The 22,795-nt window shown below is 39.3% G+C and overlaps 3 protein-coding genes across 11 annotated transcripts; 2 read left to right on the forward strand and 1 right to left on the reverse strand.

Moving 5' to 3' along the window:
* Positions 1-826: 826 nt before the first annotated feature.
* Positions 827-6,618, forward strand: LOC103969580 (ATP-dependent RNA helicase SUV3L, mitochondrial). Of its 2 annotated transcripts, XR_670600.3 has the most exons (3): positions 831-3,253; positions 5,918-6,177; positions 6,323-6,618. XR_670600.3 is itself a non-coding variant. In XM_065171609.1 (2 exons), exons 1-2 carry the CDS (start codon positions 1,095-1,097, stop codon positions 6,342-6,344), a joined length of 2,181 nt encoding a protein of 726 aa, XP_065027681.1. In that variant the 5' UTR covers positions 827-1,094; the 3' UTR covers positions 6,345-6,618. The 2 variants fall into 2 exon arrangements, 1 of the variants encoding a protein (XP_065027681.1); XM_065171609.1 differs by lacking the exon at positions 5,918-6,177 and having other exon boundaries at positions 827-3,253.
* Positions 6,619-8,307: 1,689 nt separating this feature from the next.
* LOC103969581 (probable galacturonosyltransferase 9) lies at positions 8,308-13,986 on the forward strand. 6 transcript variants are annotated; one of them, XR_001975975.2, is made up of 5 exons: positions 8,308-9,791; positions 11,448-11,776; positions 12,351-12,525; positions 12,594-12,642; positions 13,694-13,986. XR_001975975.2 is itself a non-coding variant. In XM_009383159.3 (2 exons), exons 1-2 carry the CDS (start codon positions 8,523-8,525, stop codon positions 11,724-11,726), a joined length of 1,548 nt encoding a protein of 515 aa, XP_009381434.2. In that variant the 5' UTR covers positions 8,308-8,522; the 3' UTR covers positions 11,727-12,115. The 6 variants fall into 6 exon arrangements, 1 of the variants encoding a protein (XP_009381434.2); XR_010501959.1 differs by having other exon boundaries at positions 12,351-12,642; XR_010501960.1 differs by lacking the exons at positions 12,351-12,525; positions 12,594-12,642.
* A 1,261-nt stretch (positions 13,987-15,247) lies between these two features.
* Positions 15,248-20,142, reverse strand: LOC103969583 (AP2-like ethylene-responsive transcription factor PLT2). 3 transcript variants are annotated; one of them, XM_009383161.3, is made up of 9 exons: positions 19,986-20,142; positions 18,818-19,872; positions 18,631-18,713; positions 16,420-16,428; positions 16,251-16,345; positions 16,077-16,150; positions 15,943-15,993; positions 15,739-15,821; positions 15,248-15,638 (listed from the first exon to the last, which is right to left on the reverse strand). In XM_009383161.3, exons 2-9 carry the CDS (start codon positions 19,636-19,638, stop codon positions 15,496-15,498), a joined length of 1,359 nt encoding a protein of 452 aa, XP_009381436.2. In that variant the 5' UTR covers positions 19,639-19,872; positions 19,986-20,142; the 3' UTR covers positions 15,248-15,495. The 3 variants fall into 3 exon arrangements, with proteins under 3 accessions (XP_009381436.2, XP_018675046.2, XP_018675045.2); XM_018819501.2 differs by lacking the exon at positions 16,420-16,428; XM_018819500.2 differs by lacking the exon at positions 16,420-16,428 and having other exon boundaries at positions 15,739-15,824.
* Between the last annotated feature and the right edge of the window lie 2,653 nt (positions 20,143-22,795).

Raw genomic sequence — 22,795 nt, forward strand, 5'->3', positions numbered from 1 at the left:
TATTTATATATTTTTTGATAAATTTAAAATAAAATTAGGGTGAATTATTGAAAAGAACATCTAAATTTAAGAATTTCTTATACAACACCCTAATTTTTTTTAAAAAATTATAAAACATCTCCTTATTATGTGAAAAAAATTATTTTGCCCTTGTAAGTTTGAAAATTTATTCTTTTAGATCTCCTGCCACTTATGTTGGCTTCAACCCTGTATATCTTGTCATATAGCCCTCACGTGTGAAAGATGGAGCACGAGTATTATTATCACACAGGGTTGTCCCTACATCACCCCATTTAGGGTTACCCCTCGATTGCTCGTGTGAAGTTGCCTCCCTCTACCCTCTAGTTGACCTCTACGTGTGCAAGGGTTAATGTAGAGGTGACCAATGAGCAGTGCAAGGTGGTAGTGTTGGGCAAAAGAATCGATAGGTTCAATAGGACTAAGAGTAAAATAATTATTTATATAAAAGAAATTATATAATTTTTTTAAAACTTAGAATGCACTGTCATAAATTCTCAAAATTTTCAAGAATTCACCTTAAAATTTAAAGGTTATAATTTTATCATTTTTTTTTCATAATTTTATTATTTTTATTATATTTGTATTTATAACTTTTAGTGATTTTTATATTTTATCATTAAAAATATATATTAGTAGTATTTATTTAGGATCTATTCAAGTTTTGGGTAAATTTAATATAATGATTTGATTCAATAAAATATAATGAATCTGAAAAGTAAGAGAGAGGAGGAAGAAAAAAAAAAAAAGAGAGTGGTTAAGGGTTACTTTTCTTATTTTAAAATTTAGGAAAAAAAAAGAAAAAAAAAGAAAAGAAGGATGTTATGTGAAAAATGATTAGAAGGTCTTCTAAGCGAGTTTGCCCAGTATCCTGCGAACGCTGGACTCGACAAGGAGCCTTTACCTCTCACTATAACCCGTTTTCTTCGGTACGTCCGTGTTGCCGTCCCGCTACAAACCCTCCCGACCCAGCCGCCCTCCTCCCAACATCAATATAGACGCTCGCTTTCTTCTCGCCTCCTCCACCGTTTTCCCCCTTCTTCACCCTCTGTTGCAACATCCCCTCTTCCGCCATAATGGCTTCCTCCTTCCTCCGCACCCGCCTCCGCCCCGCCTGCCTGTCGAGCTTTCGCGTCCTCCTCTCCCGCCCACACCCCCAATTAGTGTTAGGGTTTCGACTGCCCTTGGTTCCTTCCCCATCCCCTTCCCCTTCCTCCCCATGGCTCCCACCGCATCTCTTCTCCTTCTCCACCACCGCCACCTCCTCCCCTCAAACCCTAGCCCCTGATCCCATCGCGACCGACGGCGATCCTCCGCCCGACCCAGCCGCCATCTACCGGGAGCTACGCGCCGCCCAGGACGGCTCCGCCAAGCTCAGCCGCAGCGAGTGGGAGGCCCTTGTCGGGGTCTTCGCCTCCTTCGCCAAGTCCCCGTGGACCTCCGACCAGGCCCTCGCACTTTACATCCCCTCGTCCTTCTTCCCTACCGCTGCCCGCCGCTTCCGCCTCTTCTTCCTCCGCCGCTGCCCACCTGCCGCCTTCCGCCACCTCTCCGCCCTTGGTCCGTCCCTGGCCGCCGACCGCTTCCTCTTCCCCATCTTCGCCGAGTTCTGCCTTCACGAGTTCCCGGACGAGCTCCGTGGGTTCCGCTCCTTGATGGAGTCCGCTGACCTCACCCGCCCCCATACCTGGTTCCCATTCGCCCGTGCCATGCGCCGCCGTGTGATCTACCACTGCGGCCCCACCAACAGCGGGAAGACCCACAATGCCCTCGTTCGCTTCATGGAGGCCAGCAGTGGCATCTACTGCAGTCCTCTTCGGCTCCTCGCCATGGAGGTATTCGATCGGGTGAACGCCACCGGTGTCTACTGCAGCCTCCACACCGGTCAGGAAAAGAAGACGCTTCCTTTCTCCAACCATGTTGCTTGCACCATCGAAATGGTATCCACCGAGGAGTGCTACGACGTTGCTGTAATCGATGAGGTCCAGATGATGGCTGACCCCACACGGGGTTACGCCTGGACCCGTGCACTACTCGGCCTCAAGGCCGACGAGATCCACCTGTGCGGAGACCCGAGCGTGCTGAAAGTAGTCGAGAATGTTTGCAAGGAAACAGGCGATGACCTGGAGGTGAACCGCTACGAGCGGTTCAAGCCCCTGGTGGTAGAGGCGAAGACATTGCTAGGCAATATGACAAATGTGCGATCAGGTGACTGCATCGTGGCCTTCTCGAGGAGGGAGATCTTTGAGGTGAAGATGGCAGTTGAGAAGTTGACCAAACATAAATGCTGTGTTATCTATGGAGCACTGCCGCCAGAGACCAGGCGTCTGCAGGCTAGCTTGTTCAATGATCAGGACAATGAGTACGATGTTCTGGTGGCTAGTGATGCTGTGGGGATGGGCCTGAATCTGAACATAAGAAGGGTTGTTTTCTATTCATTATCGAAATACAATGGTGATAAAATGGTGCCAGTTCCTGCATCCCAGGTGAAGCAAATAGCTGGAAGAGCCGGACGGAGAGGGAGCGTTTACCCTGACGGCCTTGCGACAACCTTCATTTTGGATGATTTGGATTATTTGATCGAGTGCTTGCAGCAACCATTTCAGGAGGTGAAGAAAGTTGGACTGTTTCCATTCTTTGAGCAGGTGGAGTTGTTTGCTGCACAGTTCCCGAAAGCAACTTTCTGTGAGCTTTTGGACAAGTTCCGTGAGAACTGCCGCCTTGATGGTTACTATTTCTTGTGTCAGCATGATAGTGTTAGAAAAGTTGCCAACATGCTGGAAAAGATACCAGTCTTGTCGCTTCAAGATCGTTTTAATTTCTGTTTTGCACCAGTCAATATTAGGGATCCCAAGGCAATGTATCATCTCCTTCGTTTTGCTTCACACTATAGCCAGAATCGCCCGGTTACTATAGCAATGGGGATGCCAAAAGGTTCAGCTAAAAATGATGCTGAGCTGTTGGACCTTGAGACAAAGCATCAGGTTTTGTCAATGTACATGTGGTTATCGCATCATTTCAAGGAGGATACATTTCCTTATGCGCGCAAGGCTGAGACAATGGCCACGGACATTGCCGATTTACTCGGTCAGTCTCTAGCAAAAGTTTGTTGGAAGCCTGAATCAAGACCACAGGGAAGACCAAGGGCTCCAGAGCAGGATGTTCACGATGAGGCATTACCTGTTTCTCAAGATGAATATGAAAGGTCAATATCACTTGTTCAAACATTTACAATGTAAGTTCTTCTGCCTGCCTTTACTGGTTGTTCGCATCTTAAGCTTTTCCAGTTTAATTAACTTTCTCTCTGTGTTTGCCTAATAACTGAGATTGTTTAAAACTATCAGTGGATTGTTAGATTGTTTACATTACCAGTGGATGATTCAAGCTTTGTGGTGTGTTGATTTCTTCTTAATTGTTTGAGGTAAATTATTTTAGTGCATTGAAGTTGAATTCTTTAGTTCCATGTTGGGGTTTAGAAGTTTGATGTATTCCAGATTTATCTGAAGATACTAGATAGAGGAAAATCAGTCTAATAAAAAGTTACTTGTATAAGAAATTTGTTATCTGGTTAAGAGATTTTGGAAGATACCTGTCTAAGAAGCTCGAATAAACAAAATGATTCAGCATTCATGCTTGATTGATTTTGTTGGGTGCCTGAGCATATGAAAATGTCAATCGGAATTTAAAGCTCCTTAACACTTGTCAGGTATTTTTTAGGATAGAGGCTGATATCTGAAAGGGCTTTTAGTTTGTTGGAGGTCAAATTTGAAACAATATGCAGATGAAAATGAAAGATAGCATCAAAATATCAGACTTTGCCTAAAACCTGCAATGCCATGAGTTTGATTTCCAAGTCTGTCTATACAGGTGAATGATTTGTTTATTATAATAATTAATCCAAATTTTATTTTACCCCTCACACTAGGATTGCTGACTTAACACCATGTTCAGGAGAATTTGTTTGAATGAGGTTATCTTTGCCAGATTGTGGATTAGAGAACATATGTGCAGTGTCCATGATTTGGAAGATCTTCCTGAAACAGTTTTGGTTAAGAGTTTTAGGAAGTGGTTCCATTACTAGGAGGGTATCTATGTATTTCCTTACCATATAATCTTCCGTTTTCTAGGGAACTTTATGTCACACCATTGGATGGCCCAGTGGTTAGAACATTTATGTTGTCTATCAAAATATACTCGTTATTCTGGTAGTTGAACTACTCAAACACTAGGACTGTCCATGAGTAGGACAGCCATGTCACTGTCAATAATATCTTTGTGTTTCTAGGACATATGACACTGATTTCTGGATCACATAAACTATATAACTACCAGAAGAGTCAGTATGAAGCATCTTTACAGTTGCATTGAGTCAATGCTTTTGTTAAAATTGAGATTGCAAGGATTTGTGTTGTACATTTGGAGCTGTAATGGATAACAAATTTATAGTGAAGCAAATAGGAATAGCATTAAATATAGAAATCATGGTTTAGTTTATGTTGTTGCATTTTGAACATATATATTCTAGGATTTTTAAAAATATTCAAAGAAAAAAAGAATACTGACAAATTATTCTTGTTTAGCTGAGTTTCATCTTGGTGAAATAGTTCTTGTTGAAAGCACTTTGAGTTGGGAAGGACACATTAGGAAGCAGGTGTAGTATCAAAATCTTCTAAAAGTTCATTCGGTACCAAAGAAAAATGAGATAACTTCTTAAATTTCAAAATTGTAGTTCATCATTCTCCTTCTGCCGAGGTAAGACTTCTGGGTAGCAACTGGTTTCTTGCTTTCCAGAGTGGGAGAGTGCGCTGATCAAGAATGGGGGCCGAGGCGGCAGGCAGTAGTTAATTGAGATATTATATCTGTTCTACCATTCCCCTTGTCAGCAGTGAACTGAGGAATTAAGTTTATCTTTACTTATTCTGGTTTTTAAATGGGAAGTCAAGTGCACAAGTCTCCTACCAATCTGGGTTTTGCCCTTGCAAACGCAGGAGCTCTCCTTCTAGCTTAAAGTCTTGACACCTAGGTATCAAGTGGCAACTTAAAGTGTCACCCAGGAATGGGATCGTTTAATTCTGACATGTGATATCTGGAAATTGTAGCTAATCATTCTTCTTTAGCATTAGTTACTTAAGATTTTATGTTCATCAGAGTAGTTATTTTCGATAAGAAGATTTATATGGTGACTTAGCTGGCATTAGAAATTCTCAGTCATATATGTATATGTTGTGTGGGTAACCAAGGGACTTTATTTGAAGGGAGATGATTTGCTAGTATGCCAGTCATTATTTTATAATGTTTCCTTACCGCAGTTGATTACCTTCAGGGAGCTTGAAGGTTCAGATGCTATCATACCTAGAAGAGGCATTAATCCAGGATTTAGTCTTCATGCAGGCTGCATAGGTTAGATATGAAATGGTTCCAAATTATACCATGCAGGATATACTTTTTGTTATATCGAGACATCACACAGAGCTGAACCAAAATAGCATGAGCATAATATCAGTTGCTTTAACCTTTAGGTACTTTGGGACTGAGTAGGTTAGATATGAAATGGTTCAGAACTATACCATGCAAGATATGCATTTTGTTATATCAAGACATCACATAGAGATGAACCAAAATAGCATGAGCATAATATCAGTTGCTTTAACCTTCAGGTACTTTGGTGCAACTATGACAGATCCTTTAAGCTGTTTGTTTACTCATTGATGTGTCATCATCTATTAGCTGTTTTACTCATATGATTGTCCCTTAGGATACTAGTCAAAAGTTTGAAGGCCATAAATTAAGCCACTTGATTGTTGTTTTTTGATATAAAGTTCTTATTCAAGCATGATATATTACACTCTAGTTCATGACTTAAAATTCTCAAATGCATAAGTCTCACTTTGACCAACAGGGGAAAGCATAATCAATCCGGACAAAGTAATCGTTCAAAGGGGTTTGTCATCTGACGAATGTTGCTTGCGTGAATCTTTTGCCATGAATCTGTGTGTTCTTTTGTCGATGATCAACTTTTCAGTAGTTGTGCCACCGAGTATCTTGTGTCTCCATGGGCTTTATGGATGGCTTTGGGAAAGGAGATAATTAACTTGTGGTCAAAGAGGCGCCTGTGTTGCAAAAGAAGATTTTGATCCTTTCAGCAGAATTACTTACAAGGTGGTGAATATGGTTGTTGCTTAATCTAACATGTTTTTTAGCCTAGAAGCTCTTCATCTGACAGATAATTTCATTGGAAGCAAATTTTAGTTAATTTACGTCAACGTGAAGAAGGTAAATCTCGATTTATCTATTGTCCCTGCAGGCCAAACAATTTGAAAGACTGAATCCTCAATTTTGGATGAATGGGGAACCGGATTAGCTGGTGTTTCTGTCTAGGTAATCACATTTGGACAGCATTCTTGACCTCACACTAATTTATCAAACTGTGATGTCTTGTGAGGTTGAGTGTCTTTGTTATTTCAAATAACAGTGTCTTGTCAAATTAGCCACTCTTTTGTGTGGTCAAAATTTGTAAACTTGAGGGGTTAATGCTACCTGTAATGAAGAAATTGCAATAACCATGAATATGAGGTAATAATGTGACTGAAGTTTAAGTGATGATGCTAGATTAAAAGAAAAAATGGAAGGAAAGAAGCTGTTTTGCTCTAATGTACTACTTGGTAACTACGTTTTGGACTTACCATAGTTGTTGTAGTGATGGTTCTTAGCAAAAATTTTTGTGGTCCAAATCAGTACAGGTTTTTGATATTAGTAACTTGATTTTTGGTTGGTGATTTTATATTTTATGTAATTGCAACAAAGGAGATGAGAAAGCTACAGGGAATAGTTTTGCGAGCTGCGACTTCTGATTCGGTTGATGCCAATGCTGTGATCGATCTTGATTTTTTGGACAATCCCTTTTCTTGGTGTAATAATAAATAAATTTTTTGCCAGATATGGTTTAGTCATGATCGTGTCTTTGTTGCTTTCCTATTTCCATTCTCTGTTATTCACTTATCATCCTTTCTTTTAAAACAAAAGCAACATTTATTGTAAAAACTTAGTTGGAGGTTTTAACCTCCTCTCGTCATCCATTTTATTGATGAAATATAAAAATGATAAGTAAAAAAATATTTTAATATATTAATTATGTTTTCGGTAATGGCATATAATGGCTCTATTAGGGCGCACGAGTGGTTACTATGGATAAAGAGGAAGAGCAATGAGGTGAGGTGATAAAATAGGTGTTGGTATTGACGTAGATATAAAGTATTGAAAGGGTCATTCAACATCTGTGTTGACGTTGATGTAGATGCAGAGTGGCGTTGCTCTTCCTAGCATCGTTGTCGACGTCGATATAGATACAAAACGTTTCTACTCTACATTTGTATTCGTGTCAGTATCGATGCAAATACAGAGAGTTGGCATTTTTGTCATCGTCACGATCAAAAATGTAATTGGGATATTGAAATTATTTTTTTGTCTATTATTTTTATATTTTTATTGATAAAATCGATGATGTTAGGTAAGTATAATTAGTTTTTAAATTTTTATAATTATAAAAATTTTAATATAATTTTTTTTAAATTTAGATATTAAAATATTAAAATATTTTAATTATAAAAAATTAGAGGAGTAATATGTAATTAACCCGCCTATATGGTCTCGGATACGGAGGTTTAGTAATGATAGAAACTTATTGATTTTGCTTTTTTGCAAATGATTTAACGTCTGTTTTGAGAACCGACAAAATTTTGATGGATCACATGGTTCATTGATGTGAGACTTCAAATGTCATAATATATGGAGGTCACCTCTCATTTTTCCTTGTATTGGACTAATGTCAGCAGCTAAACATCATTCTTGATTCCTAATCAAGAATCCTTTTACCAGTTTGCACTATATGTGTCTTCAAGATTTCTTCGCTGTTCTAAGACTTGGGATAATGATCTCTTCTTGTGTGCTATCTTCTTTCTTTGAGAAGAGAAGAAATCTAACGTAAGTGATAAAAGATAGAGATAATTTACAATATATATAAACGCTAGGATCAAAGTAGCGAGCTGAATTATGATAGCATAATCATATTAATTAATTCCCTAATCAAACCTAGCATATGTAAGTTTAATATTATTGAAACCCAACTAATTAATTAGTGCCAAACGCATCTGTCGTCAAAACGCGTTGCCCAAATAATTATTCGCATTTTGCATTTTAATCCTCGATATCTCTCAATTATGCAAGTGTACCTAATATTCTCATTATGCTTCCATCATATTTCTAATCTTTTCCAATGGAGAACAACCGAACAGACTACTTCATGTATCCATGCTGAGGCCCACGCCACCGCCGACATACGTCAATGGTCTCGCCACTTTACGGCACGCCGTTGGGGGCTGCGATCTCCACCTTCCATCCCCAATCCATCTCCTCGTCGGTGGCCACGGGCCAAAGTGGGCAGCAGTATAAGATCTGGTGCTGAGGCCCCTAACTCGCGAAGTGGCGAACCACTGTCGAAAACTGTAATGGCCGGAGTCCGCTCCGCCCGTCCCGCCACTGGCTTCCGCGCCTTCTTTTCCTACAAGGTCTTCGCCTCCGCCGTATTCACCCTCCTCTGCCTCGCCGCTGTCTCCGTCCTCCTCTCCTCCTACCCTTCCCACCCGACCGACGCCGCCGCCGTCCCCCGCCGCAGCTTCCTCGCCTCTGACCCCCTCCGCGCCCGCCTCGACCTAATCTACCGCCAGGCCGCTGATCACTCCGCCGTTGCCACTGCGTATGCGGCTTACGCTCGCCGCCTCAAGCTCGACTCCTCTCGCCAGCTCCACGTTTTTGAGGGCCTCGCCGCAGCCTTCTCCGATCTCTCCGCTCGCCTCGCCGCCCCCATCGACGACGAGGACGCCTTCCGCCCCCTCGAGAAAGAGGCCAAGGACCGCGTCAAGCTCGCCCGCCAGCTCGTCGGCGAGTCCAAGGAGGCCTTCGACACCCAGATCAAGATCCAGAAGCTAAGCGACACCATCTTCGCGGCCCGCGAGCAGCTCCACCGTTCCAAGAAGCTCGGTACACTCGCCGGATCCATCGCCGCCGGATCCACTCCCAAGAGCCTCCACTGCCTCGCCATGCGTCTCATGGAGGAGAGGATCGCTCACCCCGAGCCCTACCGCCGCGCCACCGCCGCGGCCCCGTCCGATCTCGCCGACCCCGATCTCTACCACTACGCCATCTTCTCCGACAACGTGATTGCCGTCTCCGTGGCTGTCAACTCCGCCATCAAGAACGCGGAGGAGCCCTGGAAGCACGTGTTCCATGTCGTCACCGACCCCATGTACCTGCCCGCCATGCAGGTCTGGTTCGTCCGCCGCCCACCGGCTGGCGGCGCCAAGGTGGAGGTGAGGTCTGTCGCGGACTTTGGGTTCTTGAACGCTTCTTATTCGCCAGTGGTCCGGCTGGTTGAGGGTGGGCGGGGTGACCTGTCGGTGCTCAACCATCTGAGGTTCTACCTGCCCGAAATATTCCCTAAGCTGAGGCGAATTGTGCTCTTGGAGGACGATGTAGTGGTGCAGAAGGATCTGGCACAACTGTGGAGGCTCGATATGGATGGGAAGGTGAACGGGGCTGTCGAAACTTGCTTCGGTGGGTTCAGGAGGTACAACAGGTATTTGAACTTCTCGAATCATGAAATCCGGGATCGATTCAGCCCCAGAACATGTGCCTGGGCCTATGGGGTGAACGTCTTTGACCTCGGTGCATGGAGGAGAGAGGGATGCACCGAGCAATTCCATCAGTACCAGAGAATGGTGAGACTTCTTCTTCTTCTTCTACCACTTATGTCTAATGTTTCTTAAAAGCACTTCTTAGTATTGTCTTTTCTTGCAAATCTCTCAACAATACTTTTGACTGAGATGTAACCATAGAGTTATTCTAGTCATTTTCTTCTTATTCGCTGTTTCTCTTCTGCTGAAGTTATATTAGCAATATCCAGACATTTTTTATATAAGCAGTACAGTCCACATCGTTATCTTTTGCTCCCGCTTCTTTATTTAGGACCTTAGTATTGTTCCCAGACCTAATGTAGTAGAAAATTTTAATTATGGTTTTGGATAATCTTCATTGGGTAATTTAAGCATACATCTTTGATATAGTTACAACTAAACAATTTATCTGCATGTTGTAATTATGGTAGCTCTTAGAAAAGAAATGTTGTATCCACTGATTATATTGATTTATAAAAAAAAAATATGTATGATAATGTATTCACTTGTATTTGAACCATAGAGAGTGTATCTTGTGAGTTTACTGTTTGTATAGGACTATTTGTCTAGTGAGTATACCTAAGATATATAATAAACTCCAATAATTAAAAGTTTTAGGCACCTTGGATTTATTATTCACAAAGATAGAAATGGATGAAGATATAGCTCATCAAGTAAAATCTAAGTAGTTAGAGTAAAGAAGGTGATTAGGAGTTTGTGTGATCACTAGGTATTTTTAGATTAAAAATGTTTATAAAAAAATTGTTATATCAATTATACTTTATGAATCTAAGATTGAATAATCAATAATCAAAATATATAAAAATTTATTTATTTGACATGAGAATAGTGAGATGTTTTTGAAGTCATCAGGAAAGAAAAAAATATTTTTATTCATGGGTGGCCAAAGATCCTTATAGTTGATCCCAGTAGTTGGGACATTATCGTTTGTTGTTGTAGTAGTAGCAATAGACCTTTAATGTCATGTTTGAATTATGATTTGGTTTTCATGTATTAGTATTAGTTTAGTTTAGAGTTATTATCTTGTCTTCTTTCTTTATTTTCTTTTAAGGAGATTCCTACTTTTCAAATTCATTTGTTAAGAGATGTTTACATGTGATGTTGGCAAATTTTTAAAAAGAAAAAGAAAAGGGGGATGGTGCATAAGTTCTCCAATGAGGGGTCTGGCAATACAGTCTTATCCCTTCAAGGAGGCTACTTTCCCAATACAAACCCTAGTCATGCAGGTCATAAAGAGCAACATGCCAAGGTCAACAATTGTTGTACAGTCCCATGAGTCATTCAAGAAATAGTGGTAGTTTGTTCGTGGTTGATGATCAATGGTCTAGTAGTGTTTCCTGCAGTTGATTGGACATCACTAAAGCCCACAGTCGATTGACCACTGGTAGGTTCAAGCATGTAATACTTTGAATTACTTTGGTTTTCCATAGTCTGGAATCAAAGAAGTAAAAACTGTTTGAAGTTCATCTAAGGACTTCAAATAGAACTGAAATTTGAGCTCAGTGTTGATGAACTAAATATTTAAACATGGCCACTCTTTTTACTTTTTAGCTAACTATCATGCTTCTATTTCTTTTACTCCCCAATTTATTTATTACATTTAGCCAATATCTTCAAATTCTTCTTTAAGCAAATATTGAGTTACTTGACATCTGGATTGATGCTGTCTCCTTATGATAGAATGAGGATGGAACTCTCTGGAACCCATCATCTGTGCTTTCAGCAGGACTAGTCACCTTCTACACTACCACAAAGCCACTGGATAAGAATTGGCATGTTATGGGCCTTGGTTATAATCCAAGTGTAAGTGTTGATGAGATTCAGAATGCAGCTGTAATACACTTTGATGGGAACATGAAACCATGGCTCGATGTGGCCCTGAACCAATACAAGCATCTCTGGACGAAGTACGTTGACACCGAAATGGACTTCCTCCAGCTCTGCAACTTTGGCCTCTAATTCATAAGACCATGAAGCCTTGCCTACTTGAGGATTTCAAAAACCTGATTGTGAGTTAGTACCTGTGATACCAGGCAAAGTGCCCTGTCTTTATTTTTTTACTTTATAATGGAAAGATATCCTCCTCTATTATGTATGTCCTTGGCCCGATAGTTTTTTCCTTTTATTTAGGTTACACTTTGAAGATGCTTTAGCCATTGCAATCTGTAGCTCCTATGCATCTGGATTGGTTTTGATATATATTTATATATGATGTCATTCTTGAGAAAAAAGTTTGATGCTTCTTCTCAATAGTTATCTTCTTTTACTACAATTTGCAGAACTGATTAATCTGTATTATATATATCAATGGATGAAATTCTTGGAAGAAAAATTAATGCTCTTCTCAATGGTTATCTTCGTCCGTTTGTTTTTTTGAGTTTTTTGTCCATTATTCCCTCATATCTTTTGGTAGAGAATGTTGTTTGGTGTAACCAATCTAAAAAGCAACATAGTCTGTATTGTTTTTTCTTATGTTGCAACAACGTACAGTAGCAGCATGAATTTTCCAGAGATCACTACTTATACTGTCATTGCAATTCTTATGCTCAATGCCACACCATAATTGCATAGCCTCTTGCACAGGTAACGCTGTTCAGAATTGGTGGTTTTGTGTAGGGATCACATACTTTGGTTTATTATGATGCCAAAGGGCACCCACGGAACACACAGCTCTAGTTTACTTCTGATACTGGAGACATCTAATCTTTGGTTCATTCTATCTGCTACACAATTAGTCATTGAAGTAACCAACACAATGGTCAGTACTGAGAGCATATCCTTTTCTATGTTATTTGTTGGTCATCTGACCCTTGTAGCTACGCACAGTTCGAGGCATTCTCTGTGGGAAGCTTATGATTTCCATGTCAGTCTGAAGGTATGAATTTTTATTTTTGTTTTCAGAGGCAAATCTAGAATCATCTTGTTTAATTGGTGCACAACACTTGAATGGACACTTTAATTACAATTTTTGCTCTTTATATTTTTATCTTTCCTTCTCTCACAAACGTGCTTCAAGTTTGACGTTCTCTGTATCAAAAGTTCTGAAACTGAATCTTTTACAAGTTCACTATCTTGATCTCCAGATTTGTTTTTGCTGACTTTTGTTTGATGCAAGACACTAATTGTAAGTCGGTTTTATTACCAGATTTATTAGAAGGAAGGCATCGCCTGATCCAAATGTTTGTTGTTGTTCTGATAGTGGCATCAGCGACCTTGCAGGATGCCACTTGGTTTGTCTTAAAGAACTACAAACCAAGACTGAAGTTGAAATTAGTTCGTGATATTAATGTGCTAATTACATTATCATACGTTAGAACATCTAGATTCATTTATCTTAATGTTATCAGTTTTATCAACGAAAATACAAAAACAAAAGGTAAAAAGATAATCTTAGCATTCTAGTTGGTGATGACGAACGATGTCAAACGACAACATCGCTGGGGGCCACGAGTGACTATTGTAGATGAGGAGAGTGGCAACGAGAGCCGAGGGCCGCTCTGTATTTGCATCTATGAAGTCTTTAGGGGCATTTTGTCTAAATGGAATTGGACTTGTTTTGGGTCGTCTTAAGGATAAGGCGGCCAAGGTAGAAGGAAAGATTAGGGACCTGGAGGTGAAGGACTTCTCGATTGGTCTTTCAACTAGGAGGGGACTCATTTATCCATTCTGTACAATTTATTCCATGCACCCTTAGATAGTTTAACTTGAAATATTAGACCTTCTTCAAAACTAAATGGATTTCGAATGATGATTATAACACTAAATACTATCATAATCTCATTACCATTAGAAGGAGAGCCAACAGGGATCCATTGTGTTAAAGTTAATGAGGAGGTTATCTTTCACCTGCCTGATATTATTAATGCTTTTGTCAATTTTTATCACTTACTTTGGAACCATCCTTTTATTGGAGGCGTTGCATGTAGGTGGCCCCTAATGCCTGGAATCTCTAATGAGGAGGGAGCTTCCCTTGTCACCCTTTTTCAAAGGTAGGAGGCCTCGGATGCCATTCATTCCGTTAGGTATGATAAAAAAGAGTCCTAAGCTCAGATGACTATATTGTTGAATTCTATAGAGGATGTTGAGAGATTATGTCTGATCTTTTGTGTTTTATTCCAACACTCAAATCTAGTTTTTCACACTTTATTGGTAATGGAGAATATGTTAGTTTGATGTTTGACAATTTGGCTTTTTGAAATTTATGTTACCTTTAAATCAACTTTTATTAATCCTGCACTAATTAATTTGAAGGTTTCTGTGAAGCATTATGACATTAATTTGAAGTGTTTTTTGGGGGGGGGTGATATGGTTGTTGTTTTTATTACTGATGTTGATTTAACTATTAAGGCTGATGACTATAAATGGATATGGAAGTCTGATTCTAAAGAACAATCGACTTCTCTAAATCAGCATATGCATTCCTCATCTCTCATTGTATCAGGATTGATTCTGCTATTTTAAATTGGAAATTTCCTTCTCCCTATTAAGAGTTTTCTGTTTTGAGAAATCTACATATGATTTTTATAATAAAAATCAAATTATGTTTAATTGTTTTCGTAAGGTGCCAAAATCGAGTGTTGCAGTTGAATGCCATTCTTCGTTCGGAATATATTTCAACTCGATTGCAGCCTTTACTCATAAAGGACAGATAGGACTTGAGAGTTGTCCTATCCAAATTATTTTTCAGAATACATATTTTCTTTCCATATTCTCGGTGAAAGATGCTACAGTGCGTTGGATCATAAGAAAGAAACCCACAATTCCATATTCTCGTGGAAGAATCCTTTATTTTCTGCTTTCCATTTTTATCATTTTATCTTCTTACATCCAATCTTTTTAGTCCCGATTGCAATTGCATCAGGTTGTATTGATCAAATCTGGTCGATGGTCGGACATATCCATTTACGCCTCAGAAAATTAATTAGTTTTTTCTCTTTATTTCTATTATGTATATATATATAGTTAGTTAGTTAGTTAGTTAGTTGGTTAGTTAAAAGTCACCCCACAGATGTATTTAATGCTCCACACAGATTAAACATCTTTCACGTTTGCGAAATAATTGAGCTATGCAGCTTTTAGCTCAGGTGTGGTTGGAGGCTCAATGGAACACCTGCAAGCCTCTCCGCAAGAAATTATATTTTTCATCTGGAAAAAGTCATGTCCAAGGAACAATCAGGATAAAGATGCCGATAAAGAGTGAAGACTGCATTCCTCCTATTCTCCTCACCACTTATTAGCAGAATCCAATAGCCATGGCCGAGAGCATCCAGTTCAATGCTCTGCATCAATCCCTCGTCACATCAGTCCTCTGAGAATGACTTACCAGAATCATTTTTCTAGTGCTACTGTTTATAGCTGTATTATACCTTTAAACATGTTTCAGAAGCAGCAGTTGCTAAAAGGAAAAGGCAGCACAAGACCGTTGACTGGCATTGACAACAAACAAGTTGCAACCCAGATCATTTCAGAGCAGACCCATGTCAAACTGAATCTGAATGGAATAGGGGCTGAACTAGTTAGTAAGCTCTGACAAGCAAAGCTAACCAGGCATTTCATTTGACCCCGGCAGAGTCCAACTTAAATGAGCCAGAGAAAGCTACATCCACCAGAACAGACATTACAAACAACACACTCTGCTCAAAAGTCTTAAAAAACTATTGCTTCGGAAGGTCAGAGGGAGACCGAGTCCAAAAGGTATACACTCATTGAAACCAACCATTATTTGACTTTACATCTCAAGTGTGCAGGGATCCTCCGATCGTTTTATACCTCCTTCATCGTAGTTGCTCAAGTCAAAATTTGTCACCGCATGCACCCCTCGGAGTTCAATGGCTGCAATGTCATAAGCCTCAGCAGCCTCTTCTTCGGTATCTGGCTTATACAAGAGTAAACATTGGTATCAATAGCACCGTCATCAGTTTTGGTTCATATAAATTGAAATGTTAAAGAGACAAATTTGAAGATTGCGCACCGAATGTTCCCAGGTAGATGTCCTTGGCATCCTTAAGGTCACCAACCCGACCAATTCGAGCTTGCCACTTGCCATCTTTCCGTCTTCTGGTCCGAAATGCCACCAAATTGCAACAGAAACATTGGTCAGTAGCGGATGCCATCCTCAGTGTGCTATATGAAGAAACATTCTATTATTCAGAAGGTGCATGAATGAAAAACCAACCTTGTCACTCCTCTGTAAATCGAAGCTCCTCTGGAGAAACAGCTACTTTTTCTGTCAAGGAAATTCGAGGATTAAAAAAAAAAACAAAACTATGATTTGGTGATCCAGAAATCATACTACTTCTTCAGTCACACCTTCTCACATAGGCAACAAATTCCTCTTGAGACATGGTCTTCATGGTCTCGAGTTCTTTTTCATAATCAGAAACCTATAAGTTCAATAATTAAGGTATTAATGAGATTATGAGTTTCAAATATCTTAAAACCTCAAAAAGTTATCTTACAAATGGTGGGTAAAAGATATCTTACGGGGAAGTTAAGTTTGGTGGTAGGTCCTGGACCCCAGTATTTTAGAGCAGCAAGATCATGAGCTCTTGCTGCCATCTCCTCAGAAACATAGCTGCCTGCATGAGATTCTCAGAATCATTATAGAAACAACTTTTGCTTTATAGACTAAAAAATATATATCAGTACTGACCTAAATACACTGATGCACAAACACAGCAGCAACCGATGGCAATGACCATAAGCACAGGTATGTGCCAAAAATGCAAAGCCACCAAAGAGAATCAGAAAAAAGAATCAGTAATACTTCAAAAATTGGTCTCAACAATGATAAATTGTAAAAATAGAGAATTACAGAATGAGACAGCAGAGAGCTACTGCTCCCTAAATAACAAAAACCAACCATGAATCCATGTTACTCCTGTGGCTACTGTAATACAGTGCCAACAATATTCAGAGGACAAGGCACAAGACTCCAAACTGATTAGAAGGCCTCCATCTTCTACACCAGCAAATGTCTTGATACCCAAAAACAAAAAAAATAAAAAAATATAATGATCAAAATGAACAGAGAATTAGTTGGTGAAAGTCTCGTGAGCTGCATTTAGATTTTTGTTGATGCAGACAAGAAGTGCAACCTCTTCAATAATCTCAAAACAGTGGACCCCTTATCTTAAGCTATAGATGGTGTGGGAAAAAGAAAAAGGAATGGGTTTTCAGTAAGCAAAAGGTCCACTAGATACTAGTTTAAAAAAAATGATTTTGCTGGAACTCTATTTCATATCTAAATTTGGAATCTTTAGATCCTTGTGAGTTCAGAGTTTTAATATAAAAAAAAGCAACAAATGAAGAAACACAGTCTAAGAGGATTAGGCTAACACAGATTATTGGGCCAAAACAAAGAAAATAAAAGACTTTAAGAATACAAGAAAACTAGAAGAACAAAAGAAAGAATTCAAACAACCATCAACATAGAATTTATGGAGAAAATATAATCAAGATAAATGCAAAACAATAATTGACTCAATATAGGCTCAAAAATTAACCCCAAAACTGGATGAACTCCTGCATTAATTGTTGTACAATCAGATTGTTATCTAAAGAAGAACTATAGCTTCCAATGTCAACTTTGGCAAAAGCCAGAGTCTTCATATTACCCTTAGTAACCATCGGCCACATAATCTAGTGAAGATCCAACCCAAGCGTTGGAGCAACTAATTAGAGATGAATTATCAAAAATTTGTAGCAGTTTGAGAGTTTGCAAGGATCTTGGTCCCATCAGATTTACCATGGGACCTAGAACCAGTTTGAAGCGGCTAAGAAGAATCAGGAAAATCACATCTAAATCAGATAAAGTTAAAATTAGATTAAAAAAATAATAATTATACAAAAAAAAGTCTTTTTAGAGCATATATAGTTTCATATATCTTTAATTATATTAATTGTAACAAGTTTATGATATTTTGACAATAAATTACAAAAATATCTCGTAAGGTTCATGGTTCACAATGCCTATAAAGTCTAGTGATGTCTATTGTTCTTCTTGGTCACTACAGTCATTCACAGCCTTGTATTTTTGAAGTGCTTTATAGGTTTTAAGCAAGTCCTCATGTTGTGCCATCTACATGCCCATCACAAAACTATAGTTACGCCATAATGTTTACCTGGTTTATCATCTTTAATCCGAAGTACTTCTCCAGATATATTCCTACAAACCTTTCACCTTAAATATGGATTGCAGGATCCTCCAATTTAAATGGGATGAACTATGTAAAATCTAGAAACCTTTTTTTTTTTGAGAAATCAGTCAGAAATCAATAGAACTTAGTTGGCATTGACAGATCGTGGTCAATTTCTGGCTATTACCAAGGATTCCAGTAGCTGTGATTGGTCAATCAAATTTTAGACAATTTCAGTAAGTGACGGTTACAATTAATTCTCCTATAGCATTCTCAATAACCCAGCTCTTCTTGTAAGTCAGGTACAATCAATATAGACTTTCTTAACACATGTTCTCTACCAAAATTGGTATCAATGTCAACTAACTTTGCTTAATCATTACCGACACCAACATTGTGCTCCCTCAACCAATCTCATATTGCATCTACTGGAGCACTGCACATATGTCACCTCAAAACCATTTTAATAGACTAAACGTTGGGAATGAGGGCTTGTTGTTAAAATAATCTGCTGCAGTATTTCATAAACAAGCCACTGAATTTGTAATAAATGAATTCTTTTAACTTGAAAAAAGAGATACATGCTAAATGATAAACATGCACAACAAGCTTTTCATCTCACGGGTATCATAGATGTGATGATTCACTCTTAGCATATTTGCTTTCACAACATCGATAAATGTAATACAACAATATCAATAAGGTACATCAACTTTAACTCATACCATGTTTGCCTTTCCGTTTCCGCCCTTCAACTCTGCTTGTGTTGTCCCAGAGATGTGCTTCAAATTTTCCACTCCACTTCAACCTGCAATGCAACGACGAACAGGCAATCATCATGTTCCATGAATCAGTTCCAATACCTTCATCAATATGAAACCTCCATTGGATTAGCTCTCCCTCAAAACTCACTTTGTAACTCCATGATAACTGGATGATCTTGGCACCGCATACTTCTTCATGGCTGCAGTGACAAGTGTGCCAACCTTCTTTTCTAAGGCCTTTTGAGGCAAAGGAACCATGGTACTGCCATCAGTAGCTTCTTCAAATTCAGTCTCCCTATCTGCAACATAATTAGTGGCCTTAGCTGCCTCACAGCTGGTAGACAGCATGTTTGGGTCATGCTTCCCAGCACCATTAGTCATCGCCTCAACACTATCTGTAACATGTGAATCATCACAGCATCTTGATGGAATTACTGGACCACTGGGTTCCTTTCTAGCAGTGGTTCCACCAGCAGCAAAACCAACAATAGCATCAACAACACCGGTGCCTATTGGTGTCACTTCCAAGTCATCAGATTCTTTTCTAATATCGGTTTCATCATCAACAACACCAACAATAATGCTAAAATCACCAGTGTTTAATGGTGCCACTTCCAGACCATGGGATTCCTCTACGATGGTTGTTCCCTCATAAACAATACCGACATCAGCATCGATATTACAAGAACTTATCGCTTCGGAGTCATCAGATCCCTTCCCCACTGCTTCTCCCACTGAGTTGGGTTTCTCCTCGGTGACAGGGTCAGAATTCTTGTGATGGGTGTCGATGGCCGCAGAATCTGCTTCCAGTTCTGCAGCTTCTGGGGCTTCAGCCGCAGCCTGCCCACCATCTCTGTCGGAGCAAACTACCAATTCAGAACCCTCGTTAAGGAGGGGCAGGATAAGGTTATGATTCCTGGAAAGTTGTTCATCTACCAGTGGATCTGATGGTACGTTCGCTTCGCTCATCCGTGCAAAAGCCGATCTTCCTCTCTTTCTCAGACCAAAATATTATCCTCCGATCCCTAGTTCCCGTTTCTCAGTAAATTTTACAGCTCCATGGCAAATATGTGTAGAAAAAATCAATAGCTTCAGCACCATCAACGAAATTTTGATCGAGTACCCACAAGAGTTTCCAAATTGAAACCGAAACAAGCGAACTCAAACTTTATCTACTTGATACTTTTCGGGAGAGATCCAGACCTGAGTATATACAAAATAAATAAATAAATAATAAAGATTTCCATTCACCCCAAATTTTCTGCAAAATTGAAAATTCTTTGGTCATATGCATGCAAAGATAGGGAGCATCAAACATTGGAGAAACAACTGAGATCCGTGGCCTTCAGTCGACAGAGGAAAGCGCGATGAGAACGCCTTAGGGTTTGTGCTCAACCCGTCAAAGGAAAATGGATGCCTCGAAGGAATTGGTTGCGCCGTGTCTTTAAGGTCACCGTCCGTGACCCGATCCATTGAACGATGCGGTGCGTCGGACACGGCGGAACACGAGACTCCCGTGCGGCAGGGTGATCAGTCGCCGTCCGATGGCATCGTAGTGCGAATCATAATGTTGCGTTCGCCGAAGCGCGAATCTTGAGCCGAAGATTGCTTCTTGTACGACGCGTGTCTGTTGGGATTCGCACGGCCAAGCGGTTCCTTCACGTGGAGCGGCACGGATCTTCATGTGGGATCTCCAGCTACCTTTGAGACAGGAGCACCGTCCGATGTGATCTATCTAAAATGGAACACCGAGTCGCAGTGGAGAAACATCCATCCGACGGCCACTTCGCCTGCAGACTATCGATGGCTGTGATTTGTCAGGACACGGGTATAAATGCGCTTAAAGTACGTATACGTGACTTCCGTGACCCCTATTGATACCACTCGTCTTGACGTACGTCCGTATGTCGGAGAGGAGACTGTGTCAAACAAAACCCGTCGATCGGGCATAGAAATGGGTAGAAACGTGGTTAATCAGTTTGACTTCCGTTCAAATTTGACTTATGTTATGATTGGATGAGTAGAGTTTATCATTTTATGTTGAAACTCTTTTAAGTGATTGTTAATAACATAGTTACCTTTGTATGTTCAAACATTGAAATCATATCAGCAAAACTGCAAGTGCGGCATCTTTTTGAATCAGCCATCACCGTTTGACTTTCTTATAGCTGCTGTCTGCAAATGGGTTTGCATATAAGTGTGCAGAAATGCTTTTGAGATTTGGACATCTTGCTTGCTGAGGGTCAGTATTAGTTTTGAACAAAATCTACACTTAGACACCTTTCTTGTGGGTAAAAAGCTGGAATTAGTTGTTACCCCAAACTTCTTAAGCTAAAATCTCGCTTGGAGGTTTCTGGGGAACCATGTGATCAGACAATTTTTTGGGGAACTATGTCCAAACATGATGTTTGATTCATGAACTGCAATATAGTAGGGTGGAAAGAAATTTCTTGCTGAACTATTTGGGTAAATGTCTATTTTTTCATGTTGATTATATATCAGTGTAACTTTTCAATACTTGTCCATTTCACCGTTCGACACAGAAGGACAATAACATCTAACCGGTAATTCCATAGAATTTTTTATTTTGGGATGACTTTAGGAATATTTTGACATATTTTCAAGTTAAATTCAATGCGACATGGGCTAATTACATATTACCTCCTATAGTTAGATCTCCTTATAAAATTTATATTGAAATTTCTATAGTTAGACCACCTTTTAGTATCCTAATCCTTAGACTTAAAAAATTTATATTAAAATTATTATAATTATGAAAGTAAAATATTTAATCTTATTTTTTCTAATACTATTAGTTTTACTGATAAAAGATACAGCACGTAACAACACATGCATGAATAGTATGAAAATGATAGATAAAAAAATAATTTCAACAATAATGACAAATGTTGACGTCATGGGTGGTGGTGGCAAATGATGATGCAATAGTCGATCTTGCTAATATTGATTTAAACATCAACAAAGAGGAGGTAGGCGATAAGACATTTACGTTGGCAATGAAGGAGGAAGAGAAAGGAGGTGAGGCATTTGCGTCAACACTGCAATCGCTCTGCCCCCTCTTCCCCCTCTAATGTCACTCTATATCTGCATCAATGCCGAAGGAGGAAGAGGAGGCAAGTGAAGCAGAGCATGTAGTGCCGATGCAAATGCCTCACTTGCCTTCTCTTTCTCTTCCGGCACCAATGTAGATACCTCACCGTTTTACCTCTTCTTCTTCCTCCTCGTCGATGTTTAGATCATCATCAACAAGATTGATCATTGTTCTCGTTGATCACCACCACAACAGCTACTCACGGTCACCATATGTCGCTACTATTAAAATTATATTTTTGTCTATCGTTTTCATGTCATTCATGTATGTGCTATCATATGCTATATTTTTTGTCAGTACAATTGACGATGTCAGGTTAAATGAGATTAAATGTTTCACTTCCATAATTATAGAGATTTCAATATAATTTTTTTTAATTAAGAGACTAGAATGCTAAAAAGGTTTTACCATAGGGATAATATATAATTAGCCTATGGAATACCACTTATTTAGTTCGAACTCGAAGACTAATTAAGACTAAGTTTACATGGTACTCTCTTACTTCTCTATCCATCATTTTGTACAAAATATTTAACAACTATAATACTATTTATGTGTTAGGAAAATAATGAATAGATTGTTAGCATAAAATTTATAACCACGTCGCATCTGAGATACAGGGAGAACTAGAAATTCCTTCTCCTCTCTTCTTATCTTTTCATAGGACCACTTAGATTGATGGATTAAGGAGATTAAGAGAAAAACCATAATCTCTCAACTGTGTTGAGATGCGTCTATCTAGCCCCTAAAGGTCCTATCTATTTATAAACGAGAGCTGAGAGTCTATAATAAGAACATCCCCTAAAAAATTCTATTATAATATAAACTTCTTTTCTATTGACCAATAATCATAATCAAAATTCAATCATATATATAATATATCTTACCTAATTAAATAAAACCACATAATCTAACATAGAAGTATGAATTGATAATTTTTTTTTTATGCATATCTTATTTCTATACTCTACCCCTAGCAAGGATGTTAATGGTTACTATCTCGTTTTGTCCTTC

The sequence above is a fragment of the Musa acuminata genome, chromosome BXJ3-10 (genome assembly GCF_036884655.1).
Source record: "Musa acuminata AAA Group cultivar baxijiao chromosome BXJ3-10, Cavendish_Baxijiao_AAA, whole genome shotgun sequence".
NCBI classification, from domain to species: domain Eukaryota; kingdom Viridiplantae; phylum Streptophyta; class Magnoliopsida; order Zingiberales; family Musaceae; genus Musa; species Musa acuminata.